General features: G+C 41.3%; 1 protein-coding gene and 1 long non-coding RNA gene across 11 annotated transcripts in view; one reads left to right on the top strand and one right to left on the bottom strand.

The window, feature by feature from the left end:
• Positions 1–13,520, bottom strand: part of LOC125386179 — a 31,959-nt gene that overhangs the window by 7,193 nt on the left and 11,246 nt on the right. The gene's annotated exons all lie outside the window — the stretch shown is intronic.
• The window catches only part of LOC100648655 (MAP7 domain-containing protein 2), a 67,497-nt gene that overhangs the window by 46,149 nt on the left and 7,828 nt on the right, over positions 1–13,520 (top strand). For all 10 annotated transcript variants that reach the window (XM_048411301.1, XM_048411306.1, XM_048411300.1 and 7 more), the window contains 5 exons: positions 353–636; positions 7,006–7,143; positions 9,965–10,032; positions 10,113–10,405; positions 11,213–11,517. In XM_048411301.1, the coding sequence (XP_048267258.1) occupies positions 353–636; positions 7,006–7,143; positions 9,965–10,032; positions 10,113–10,405; positions 11,213–11,517 (1,088 nt within the window). The remainder of the gene's footprint in view (positions 1–352; positions 637–7,005; positions 7,144–9,964; positions 10,033–10,112; positions 10,406–11,212; positions 11,518–13,520) is intronic.

Genomic DNA, 13,520 nt, shown 5'->3' with positions numbered 1-13,520 from the left:
GTAGATTGACTCGGTTACGATAATGCCGATAAATTTGGTAGAAGAGAAGACGACATCCAACGCGAATTCGTTTCTCCGTGGTGGATAGTGAGTTGCGGTCCAACTTTGCTCCAACTCCGCTTAATCGTAATTACTCTTTTGTCAGGAACTAATGCTATTTAGTCGTTGAATGTTTCGAAGACTTTTTGTTTTTCAGACGCGTGACAATTTTCTCCAACTTTTACGTTCTTCCATTAACTTTACTTTCGTTAACTTTTCGATCCACGAGATTCGATTCGATTCAACCGAAACAAATATATCGATCGCGGGGGAGAAACAGAAACGAAACATGTACCGTGTTTACGTGTTTCAGATGAGGAGGGACTTTACAAGCCTGTACCACCACCGAAACCGGTGCCGAACAATCAAAAGAATCAGAATGGGCAGGAGAGCAGCAGAGTGCAGACGGTAGTGGAGCAATCGTCGCGGCCGATTTCCGCCATTGAAAGGAACATCACGTTAGACGACAACCAGGTTCGAAGTTCCGGGCAGAATCCTGCACCCGAATACAGGATGCCACCGCTCTACGGGGAGGAACAGAGCTCGAATCAGACTCAACAGGCAGCTAACTTGCAGACTCACAGCAGCAAATTTCCAGTAAGTTTATTTCAGGCCATTCGGACATGTACCTGTTCTATTATAGTTGTGATTAATTTGCGACAGCGTTTTGAACAACCAACGAAGAGGTTCGTTCGGCGAAGAGAACAAGACCGAGAGCCATGTAAAAATAACACGAGCATAGGAAGAATAACGTAGAATACGGGTGGTTCCGTGCGATGCAACCACGTCACGGACAGTGATTGCGCGTTAATTAACGATGCATATTAACGATGCGTGCATTAATTCCACGTGCGCGAAAAACCTACCTATGTTCACCGATCGTGCACTGGAACGTGGATGGTACATATGTATTACGCGTATATACGTATATACGTAGATAGTAGAGCAGAGTTACGCTTCTATACACGCATGGCGTATAGAAGTGGTCGCGGGCTGGAAACTTTTGTTATAGACACGCAGCGCATAGGCGTGCCGGTGAATTTTTACCAACACCGATAACGCGACGAGTTTCGAGGTGTAACAGACTGAATATGGCGATTCCAGTCGTGGACTTTGACTTGGAAGTCGATGAAAAAAGGAAACGCCACGGTTAGAAGTCAAGGCGTAGCGCTTTATTCGGTATGGTCTCCACCGTCGACTTTCTAGCCTTCTTCTTGTACCTCTTCTTCGGACGTTGCTGCCGTTGTTGCTGCTGCCGCTACTGCCAGCAACGAGTAAGCCAGTGTGCGAGTGTCCTTTTAATCGCGTTTTTCTCTTCCGACGGCATATCCAAGGCCGCATCTCGTTTAGAATCGTTTTTACGAATCCAAGTGGCAATGGTATTCGAGCACGGCGCTCAGTTTCGACACCTGTCACCTTTGGGTTCAACGTTTGTTGGAACGAAACGAGTAAGTACCTATTTTGCTTACACGGTGAATCGATGCTCGTCGATCCGACATGTGTACATATATATGTATATAGCGCACATGCGTATACGACAAGTTTGCCACTACAGGATGAGGTGGTAATCGTGGTAAAGTATGCTTTAATTTGCCCGAGTAACGATTATGCTATGAGTAAATAATCGACAGCGGGTTCTTATATATGTATATGGGAATAAATGAAAAACGTACAAAGGTCTCGTTTCCAAGAAAGTTTAAACGTGTTTAATTACGAGACGCGTAAACAACCAGATCGTACAAATTTATTCTTTAATCCTAAACGAACAATCTTTTTTATTTTTTCCTAAACGCGGTTTGACTACTTGTCGACTATTTGCCCATATTCGGTATTCGGTATAAGGATAATATGATTATATTAGTAAGTCGGTATCTTCTCGGCGTTACCGATTGACAAAGAACAACGCGATCTAAATTCGGGTAAATTCGGAGTAACGTTTACGGTTTGTTAGAAACGATACAATGCTGCACATTCGATTCGTATATTAAATTATCGTGCTTTGTTCGGTGATAATAATCTTCCCGTTCTGTTCTCGATTGTATGGTAATAAGTAATTAACCGTTATTAACTTTCTCTCGTAAAACGGAGATGGTTAATTTCGCATTTCAGTGGAACATTTGAATAACAGTAGGTACGAGTGAAACGAAACACGTAATTTATATTACGCGTAGATCGTAATAGAAAACTCGTAAAGGAATAACGATACGAAAATTGTTGAAAGAATCAATTTCTTGTTAACGACGCTTTCGTTATTCTTTCACGCAGAAATATATTACACGAAGATATTTCATGATTACTACATAAAATTTCAATATTTCTATTAATACGACATCGATTCTCAAATAACAGTTTAATTCGTACGGCTGCTAATATTTTTTATAACATATCGTTCACGTTTATTGGAAAAAGATCTATTCGTATCAATCGTTGTTCTTCTTCTTTTTTCCCCGGTAGAAATTTCGATAATTCGTTTAATTTGTCAAACATACGCGCATTCGGAAAACATAAAGTAATCTTAACGGTAGGATAGTATCGATATAGAGCGAAGATTAAACTCATTGAACTCGAGTAGTAATCTTATCGAGAAAGAACCGTTTGTGCTACATAACCAGGATACCATTCCATAACGTTAAAACGTAGAATAAATATCAAAATTATGCCATTTTTATTCTCTCATCTTTGTTACAGTTGTAAACTGTACAATGCTATATCGGAACTTGGAACTTGGCGATTGCCAGAAGAAGGGTAACAACGGGCTTGTTAGGGAGAAATTTACATTATTCAAAGACCAACGGTTTCCATCTGTCAAAGTGATAAATTATCGTGGTATAGTAGTCGAGAGGTTCGATGCCAGTTCGTCGGATATAACTTCTAGTTCTAGTTCTAGTTCTTACAAAATAATTTTGATGGAAACGATCGATTATTTGGGAACCTACGAGGAAAGCCGACTGTTACGCTTTCGATTGGTTTTATTTTGAAGTTTTGCGGGAAATGCCGCGGAATCACCTTCCTCTTCCTCAACTCGAGTTGCTATTCTTTTAGGAAGGAAAGCGCTATTCTTTGGATGGCCGAGCTTTATCGCGGCGCGCGAAGCTTTGCAAATAAATTTTGTCAAACGGACCGTAATAACAGGGGAGGTATTAAATTCCATAAGAGAGGAACACAAGCAAAACGTGTGAATTTAATATCCTCCTTGATGTTCCGCGGTGATTGTGTAGAAGTATATCAAAGAGACGCCCTTAAGAGCGCTTTGACATTCTCCTTTCAACGGGAATGAAAGCATTTTATTCTGTCCGCTGCCTTCCTTCCCCTTCTACCTTCTTCGATGCTCCATTTCTCCTCTGATATCAACTTCAATCTCGCTTCTTTTTTTCCTCCGAGGATAAGCAACGGCTTTGCCCGCTGCTGGATCCTTACGGGATCGTGCGTGTGAGAAAATGGACAAGTTTTCTTTGCAAATTGAACGAACATGGGAACATGTGCGATGACTCGTTCGGAACCGAATGCTTGTCCACGATGTCTGCTGGCTGCTGGCATCAAGGGTAATGAAAATCAGATCGTACGTTCGTTAATTCGACGATTCCGTTAGCAGTTCCATACTAGAACAGCGCGTCCAACAGTAACGCGGCTTCATCCGTTTCGATGAATTTGCACTTTGAGTAATTACGAGATTATCCTTTTAAATTTTTTTATCCACATTTTCTATTTCGTATTTTTTATTTTTTATTTTCGAGAAAAGTACAAGTTTTCGTTTGCTGGATTCCATGTCAGATCGCCCAATTTCGATCGTTATACTAGAATTGTTATTAAAAAGAAAGGTATGATACAATGTTAGAAATTTTTAATCCTAAGAGACAAGAAGATAAATAAATAAGATAGAGGAACGGATAAATAAGATACGCAAATAAAACTTGAGAAAAACTTGACAAGTGTCTTAGAAATTTCTGCGTTCGCTTAGACGTATAAAATGATTCTATTATCGTGTTTGAAATTTGTCTTACGATACGATATACTCGTTCGTTTCGCATAAATGTAAAGTTGTCGCGACGATTTAAACAATCATATTCGAGTAATTATATAATCTTTATTTGCCTCGTTAACTTGTCGGCTGAAACAAATTGCGGATAACGCTTTTTATATAAGATTATTCGTTATAAACAACTTGCTTGCAACTTACTAGTGCTCGGACACAAAAGTTTGTACATTTGGGTTCGATAATAGACTTTTCTAACGTAAAGTGTGAAATATCGTCGAAAGAATGTACGATAAATGTTTTTGTTGCATCTCTCGTGATACGTAGTATTCGTCGATAAATTACATTAATTACTTGATCAATTAAAGACTACCGTTAAAGACAATCTCGTAAAAACGAACGTGTTTATCATACGATAGAAATATGCGTAGAGATATTTTGACCTCCCTTTTTTATACCAATTTCGCTTAATTTTATGACACAGCGTTTTACGTTACGATACACTTTCTAAAATTTCTTTACAGCTTTAGCGGCCGTTAATAAATATCGTTGTCACGCTTGTCATCCGTGTCAAGTCGGCATGAAACGATATCGAAATAATATTTCGGATGAAATAAATCGAAAGGAGTCTAAATTGGACGTTAAAATGTATTACGATGTCAAAATGTCAACGTGAACAACCTAAATCTTACTACCTTGATATCTTATTTTCTTACTCGCATATATTTCATCGTTGTTTCTTTATCCCATCCCCTCTTTCCTTCCTTTCACTTTCATTGGTCAACTCACGAGAAACGATGTTTCTTCGCTTTGTTTTCTATCGTTCTTCTTTTCGATCCTCGTTAATCTCACACTACGAACGAGTTAAACATTTTTCCTCCGAGCAGTCTTTACAGCATCAGTACGTTTTATTCGTTGTTTGTTAGAAAATCAACATTACCATCGAAACGTAGCGTAGCTACGACTTTGAATCGATTTTCCTTCGATTAAATATCTATTCTCCAACTATTCCGGTATTTCGAGGAAAGTGAAAGTCGCTGCTTGTATATTTCCTGTACCATCGTATTTTCGGTATACGATTAATATAACACGTTGAACCGTATCTCGGATAACGTCTCAGGTGATCCGTCATAGTGCATCCACTCAAGTACAGTTTATTCGACTTGTTAATCGGAAAGAGAGAAAGGAGAGTGGTAAATGATAATCGTCATTATCCAACGATAATGATAAAAGCTTGCGAAAACGAGCGTATTCGAAGAAATACCATACAGATTGTCGTGGGAGAAAAGCGATTAAAAAGGAACCAAATGGCTAGTCTTTAATCGCTTCGTCCCGCAAATTCATCTCTACCTTTCCGGTAGAAAGCAAAATAGCATCGGATTAATTGCCGTCGTCTCGGACATGACAAGATACCGTCGCTAACACGTATGTTCCACATTCTACTTACGCATTGCGCAGAAGATGTTGGGTGAAATCTTTGGTAACAGTTCGTTGTAAGTACGTTCGTTACGTTCTTGGGAAAATTCTCAGAGATTCTGCAGCCAGACAAAGCAAGCGTCATACTTGCGTACCGTTTACCGGAAGTTGGGAAGGGGGTTGCGATAGCCGTTTAGATACATCACTTTTCCCCGTGGAGCGGCCTCGCGAAGCGAGAACAAATCGGAACAATTGTCGGTGACGACATCCTACTTCTACGCAAGTTCGCTATTTTCGTCACTTGGCGAACTCGTCTTTGGCACCTTTGTTGTACCCGCCGACAATCGTGTTATGTATTCCGTGCATTTAACTGTTTGCGAATTATTCAGCCGATCTTTCGTGACTTGGAAATTCTCGTCTCGTCTCGTCTCGTCTCGTCTCGTCTCGTCCCGTCCCGTCGAGTTTCTCTCGGTAGCTACTCTCCGTGAAACCGCCATGCTGCAGCTAATTAAACGCAGTGATCCTGTTGTACAGTAATATTTTGATTACTCGTGTAACTGTAATTTAACGAACTGGTAAATATCAGATATTTCTTTTATTCTAAAATCTTAAATATTAATTTTATTCGAATAAAATTCCAGTATCGTGACGCACATTTTAGAGAGACGAGAGGCGAGAAATTTCAGAAAATACTTGTCTAACAAGAATATAAGACGATGCAAGAGAAACAGTTTCACATACATACGTAACGGTGAACTCGTTTCACGGGCAACGAACTTACCGAGGATTTTCCTGTTCTCTTTATTTCTCGTTTCTTTTCTTTGTTCGTTTCGTAGGAAATTATACTATAGAAAATCATGCGGATGCATGCACAGAAAATTGTTCGTAAACAGTGCACGCTATCGAACGGTGTTGATTAGGCGAGTTCATCGTCTGTTGCAATAGCTCGCTCGTTTTTATCACGCTTGCTTTCTTCTGACCGATGCGCTGCGCTGCGCTGCGATGCGATGCGATGCGATGCGATGCGATGCGATACGATGCGATGCGATTTCAAGGCGAGTTTAGTTCAGTGACACCTCTTTTTAGACGCATTATATGCACGCAAAGAACGGCTGATTGGCGAGCGGTGCTCCTGTTCTCGATGTTGTTTGAAAAAATCGAATAGGTAGCGTGAAATCGAGACCGAGAAGCGACGCGACGTCGTTGCGTCGTCTTAACGCGCGTCGGTCGATCTTGCTTCCGTTCTGGCTTTTTATCATCGAATCTATCTACGTATCTATTTGGCAGGCTGGCGAGAAAATTATATAAACGAACAAATTTATAGGATGATCGACGATGAAATTGTTTTACCAACGCTATCGGATCCTTTGGATATTGCAGATAGGCGATTATTAGTATCACAGTGTTGGAAAATTTCCTTTAATCGTATCGTTGTCTTAAATTCACGGTGGTTGTTAACAGCGAAGTTAAGATTATATTTACTAATAAATTGGCAAAATAGACAAAGCGAATGATTAATACCGATGACAGAAATAAAATTGAGAGTTAACGATAAAAATTACGTATTTCGTTTATAGATCGAACGCGAGGTTGTTCTGTCGTCGGGAGACAAAAATTCCAAGATTCCTATTCTACACGAGTACAAACAAAGAACTGCCGGTAGAGTGGCGATTGCACCGGATGCTCCGATCAAACAACAGGCTTGGGTTCAAGAGGTAAGCTAATTCTCTCGTTAACGTTCGTAATGACTGGAAACAGTCAAATTTCTTACGTAACATGGTCGACTGTTGGCGCTAGATGCGATAACGTTGCTCCGATATACTTTATCGATACGTAAGAGTATACACCGTGAAACAATGTGATTTAAGACGGGCAGAGTTTAAAATGCTTAATAACAATATTCGTAATTGCTAGACAAATTTAACTATAACTGGCGCCAGAGTTCGAACGATCAATATCTTTTATAGGGTAGAGAGAAAAGATTCGTTTTTCTTTTTCGCGGAATATTGTCGTTGTATTTGAAAATGCATACCTCTTTATCCTTTAAGAGCTTCCATTACCTCTTGAGCTTTGAATCTTTGGCATACGAGTCGAACCCTCCTCTTTTCTAATTCGAAAAGCATCGGTTAATCGTACGAAGGCACAGGTATGGAGCAAATGGACGTCGATTCGCGGAGATCGTCGAATCGCGAACATTACGAAATCTTTTCATTGACCGGCGATTGACTCGCGCGCGTGCAACTCGTACAGCGATCGGGCACCTACGTGAATCGCTGGAAATGCGAGTAGGTGTCGTTAATGCACGTGCTACGAGGTACTATTCCACGATCGTAGGTTACAAACGGATGTGAGAGTCATAGCGTGTGCAAAGAACATGGACAATTATCGTCGGATCTGCGTTCAGAGTGCGTTCTTTCTTCGTCGTTCTCGCACAGAGCCGGCGCGCGTTTAATTTATTTTAGATTCGTCGATGAAACACTGACACGGTTCGAACCGATCTCATCGTGCTTTCTTTAATTTCTGCCGAATAATTGCGTCATACGACGCGAAATTCAACGTTTCTTTGTTACGGTATTTATCCTATAATCACCATGCTAAAACAGCAATATGTGCGCGTACTTTTCACCGTAAAACCGAGCTATTGTTTTTACGATGTAGGCGTCTTGCAAATCTATTACCTGCTTCCCTTGGTTCGTTCCATGACGTAGGTATGCGCGTACATAAATCGCTAGGGAACGATTAGTAAGAACTAGCTGTCCTAGTTAAGAGGAAATTCGTATCGTAGGCGATTATAGGCATATCTTGTTGCCGCTGCAATCGTCGCGATGCGACCAGTACGATAAGAAAGCGCGCTTAAGAAAACGATCTTTGCCGGAAATACGTAAGCAGATGTTTTTGTCCTACTCAAAGCCTGATCGTTGTTTGCGTCCTTAAGCACCATAAATAAACGTTCGTAAACCAGGTCCGGCTTACGACGAACAGAAAATGTGCCTGATCCAACGTATTAGTGGGAACGACTAGTAACATTTTATATTCGCACGTTAGATTTAGCGTAGCGTAATCCTCGACACGGCAGCTGTGCAGGGACCATAAGTCAGAAAATCTTTTTTCGTATGCACGAAGCGTGCGATGGAGCCCTACGGGCGAAACTTGGCTCTGTTCTCTCTTCCCTGCCTCTCTCTTCCTCTATCCTTCTGATTGACAGTGTCGGTTGTTATTCCAACCACATCCCTTCCTAAGAACCAAAGGATTCAGTCCGACAACTTTGAAATTCCCTCTGCGGTTTAAACGGACATGCTGCCATTAGCTGGCCGCTGTTCTCTTCGGCGGAGAATTGTTTTCGGTGGATTCCGGCAGATCGCGTCGAGAGTTTCCCTAACCAACGCGACGCGACGCCTTTCCTCCGGTGAGAAGTGTGCTTCGCCTCGCCGGTTTCGAAATATTCGATAAGGCGAACAGTTCGGATATCTTTCGATTATCGGTGTCGGTAATTTTTATTCGAAGAATAACTTGATTTCACGTCGAGACGCTTTCACGTTGGCGTCTGAAAATTGGCGGGTAAGGGAATGCAAACGCGCATATTCAAAAGTGAACGTGCGATATATATTTTATCCGTATATTGTAGGAAATTTCGCGAGTAACCGATAATCTTATTAGCTCTTATTAACTCTTGTCAAGCTTAAATTAATTATTACTTGTAGTAATTAAGCAAAGAATTAGATTAAATGTAGGGTATTAGAAAGAAAGGGACGGGCGACGGAGCAAAAATTTGAATGGAAAAGCTTTTTAATACGGAAAAAACTTATTCGAGCGTCGGGATAACCTTGTTAAAACGAGTAATTCCACGGGTTGTCGCCAAGTTAAAAAGTCCAAAGTTGTAGCGACTGAGCCGAGCGATTTAATAACGTATCCCACACTTTCCCTTATAGCGTGTTACGTAAAATGTCTCCACGCTGGTTAATCGCTTGTCCGTGTCCCGTGGCAAAAGTTTCAGGTGCTTCTCAATCGCTTTATCCGCCGACGCGCTCCAGCGTTCGCTGCCAATGACTTTTCTCCGATGCTAATTGCACAAAGCTCGACACTTAACAACCGTACATGGCTACCAATAAATTGATACTGTCTGCTGCCGAATAATTGAATTTGTTAGGTTGCTAGCGTCCGGTGTTTGTCATCGTTACGGTATGTACGGCGAGTATGCCAATGGTAAGGGATATCCGCAACAGGCATGATAATTCAGCCTGAACTCGAACTTGTAACAAGTTAAAGCGACTAGGGAACTGCTGTCATTATCGCGGCACTTTTAACTATCACTTTAAAATACTAGCCCGCAAAATTATCGGTATTTTACACAAGATTAACTTTTATTTTTCATTTCATTCGATAATACGCGTAACTTGGAAACTTCTTCGAACAAAGAATCTATCGAGATAGTTAGATAGACCTAACGAAATTCCACGAGTATGAAATATTAGTCGACTAGATGGATAACACGATGGATATAAGAGACAAGAGTTTACGATGTAAACGATTTTTCAGGGCACTCAGATGCAAGAAGCGAGACAGGAGGGTCAAGCCAGGAGTTATCAGCCAGCGGAATCTTACGCGTAAATATCTACTTGTATCGCGGCGCGCTCGGTGAATCCGAGAATTGATTTTTCCCGATAAAATCGCAATTTCTCCAAAGGTCGACGTCGGCTGCATCGGCGCCAAGGGTCACCAAAATCGATGAAGACAAGAGCAAGTCCATTTCGAGAACTTATCACACGATCAAGGACATGATATCGAGCCGTTTCGGGCAGAGTCGCAAGGATGTCGAACCGGAACCGGAAGCGAGTTTGAACAATGTCACGGAAGAATTGAGAAAGTCCAGCAGAAGCATCGACGAGGAGGAGGCGAAGAAGAAGGAAGGGATTTATGGGAAGCCACGGGCACAGGAACCTCCCGTTAATATGCAGCAATATCCAAAGAACGCATGCGGTGAGTATTTTATATCGCGTATATTTTATATAGCAACATCGTGCTGATTCTGTCCGAATTTTGTAATTTTATAGCTTTTGCGATTAATGTCGGAGGTAAGATGCCAAACAGCGTATCTTTGGTATTTTGCCTCTGGAGCCACGCCACCGGTGTAATTCTATATCGTAGTAACAGGACGATCCTCTCGCTGTTAATTAACTAGAAGCCATAGCGTTACGATGTTGCCGCAACGATGATCAACGCTTTGCCTTTGTACAAGATGATCCGTCATCGAAAGTCAATTTCGGTGTGCCGCGTTACGGCATGTGCGTGCATGTAAAATGTAAAATGTAAAATGGAAATAAGAGAGCGTAGTCGGCGGTATGATTGTCGGCACCGCCTTCGAGCCTGCTAGTTAACTAGCAAGAAGATCACCGGTTGTAAGCCAATGGGTTAATCTTGAGAACACGCTATCGATCTTCGATGGCATCCCACGCGATACAGCCAAATGATTTTTACGTACGATTAGGTATAATTAGATTTGTCGCGTAGAGATCGATGGCTACAAATTATAAACAGACGAGACAAGTTGAAAATCAGAAAGTAGAGAATCAATGGATTGGATATTCTTTATATGGTCGGCATCCTTTAAAATTCCACGCAATAGGCGATAGTTGTAGCGATATCCTATTTTCCATCGATTCTTCGACGAAAGGTTTGAAATAAAATTGCATTTTCCGACTACTCGCGCTACTTTGCGTATACGCGTAAAAAATCGCAACGTAACGGACAATTGCGACATTTATGTAACGCTTGAACCTGATTTAGGTCAGTACGGGCACTCGTATAGTTACCTGAGCAATCAACAGAACGTACCGCTTCCTGGACAACTTCAGCCTACGTCACAGATTCAACCCAATTTACCAGGCCAAAGTGCTCAGCTTCACGTGACGCATCACGCTCCACCTGGAGGAGTTCAAACGGTCCATCAAACTCAAGTTCCTGGTTTTGGCCAATCAGCGACAGGTGGCCAGCAGGTGCAAAATGTTGCGAGGGAATACGTTGTTCAGGGACCATCTGGATTGCCGAGTCAGCAATTGCATCAAGGACTTCATCAGAGCCCTCAGAATCAGGTAATCTTTGATTTACTTCCGCGCTCTGTGAATCGCTTTTCAATGCCGGTAGGCAGCATTGGTTTCGTTTCGAACGACTTTAAATTACTCGCTCGAGTCGAAAGTTCCATCAACGAACGCATACATAGGAAGTGAAAGTTATTACGCGGAAAATTACTCGTACAGTCAACGATTTCCATGTAACGTGGAATTCAGTTTTGCAATTTAATTCTATCGAATTCTTAGATTAGATTTAATTCCGTTGGACTTACGTTACACCGATGCAAATATCTCGACGCTTCGCTCTACTATCAACGATTATCCGCGATGCTAAGTAGCGACTGGCTACGATAATTATCTACCATCGTTTTATAGATTCATCGCAATTACAAAAATTGCATATTTAAAGTAAACGAGTAATTCATTCGCATGTATAATATCTTACGTGTCGAGATTCGAACGTATCCTGTCAATGAAATAACCGGTTTCGTATAAAATACGATCAGTACCGACTTTGAATAAAGCGAAAGATGTCGTTCCGTCGTCCGACAGCTTTTAATTTCATTTCATCGAACGTATGCCAAAGTCGTTAGGTTTTCGAGCGAACTATTTTCAATCGCTCGCATATTTTCATTTATTTTCGCGTTTCTATGTTTTATCTCAATGTATATTTTTCTTTTTTCCTTTTTTTTCTTTTCTCTTTTTTTTTTTTTAATATGAAAGCACACCTGTTATATCGAAGTGGCGAACGGGAGTTTATTGCACGTCGAAATAACGACTCTATGAAAAAAGAAAAAAAAGAAGAAAATATGGGAAAATTTCGTTGAGTTGCGTTCTTAATTAAAAAGCTGGAATACGGGGAGGATATGTTGGAAAAATTGTTTCGAATCTTTGACATTACGACAAAAATTGCAGTTTGTAACTGACACGTTTGTAGCGCGTGATTCGCGACGTTCGTTTATTTGTACAGCGTATAACAATTATATAGATAGTCATTTAAAATATACCAAAGGCCAAGTTCGTACATTCTTGGTGAAAAACATGCAAACGATGACGAATGACGAATTCGAATGGTAGTTTAGTTTAGTTGTATTTCGGATCCGCGACCATTGCCAGCCAAAGCGATCAACTTGTTTCCCAGTCGTTATCGATCGTACGTTTCAAATATTCAACGAACATATTTCCCCGTAATACGCCTTTATTCGCATCGACTTGTTCGCAATGAAATTTTTAGACGTTTCTCCTCTTTCCCGCCTCTCCGCTTCTCTTTTCAAGGTCTTATCCGTGCAAAAATTCTGTTTCGAGCAACGAACGATCGAAACGTTTCGGATACGCGCCAGGCGTCAGGTAAAATCGCCGATGGTTATTTCCGGTGTAACCAGCGGAAAGGTTATTTTTACGTAAGTAAGGGTAACCTTCTGCTCATATAAATTCAGAAAGGGCAATAACGCGACACATACGTGTTATTCAAATAGCCGGTGCACGTGATACGCGTTCCATATTTATGCCATCTAAAACCAACCATACACAGCACGATGCACCGTGCGTATGACTCTCCAAATTTATCGATACCCCGATGTAAGACGTCGCGTCGGTTCGTTCATTCACAAGTTCCTTTTACAAGGAGCGGTGACGATCTTTCCCGTTGTCCTTTAATCCGTCGTTTTCCCGACGACCTTGCAGAGAGGCATCTCCGATGGATCGTTATTTTTCTCGAAACGCGCTCACCCGATTCATCCGCGTGAAACATCTAAGATAATATACGCTGTTGTAATAATATGCGTTATTCGAGACGATCAATTAGAGTAATTGGAGAAAAATTAGCAGGACGCTGCGAGTGGCGTTCGTAATTAATACGTAAAATAATTAATGGGAATGCAAATTGCTGTTAGAGGGAGGAGGTAGTAAAAAAGTGTGGACACGTTCGCGTCCTGTTGCTTTCGTGCTCGAGACCGGAGTAAACTGACGAATACGTTACGAATTTACAGGTGGTAGTAAATTTCCGATACGTGATCGTGTTGTAT

The sequence above is a fragment of the Bombus terrestris genome, chromosome 13 (assembly GCF_910591885.1).
Source record: "Bombus terrestris chromosome 13, iyBomTerr1.2, whole genome shotgun sequence".
Taxonomy (NCBI): Eukaryota; Metazoa; Arthropoda; class Insecta; order Hymenoptera; family Apidae; genus Bombus; species Bombus terrestris.
Note: the sequence above shows the minus strand (reverse complement) of the source record. Positions and strands in the feature narration are given on the sequence as shown.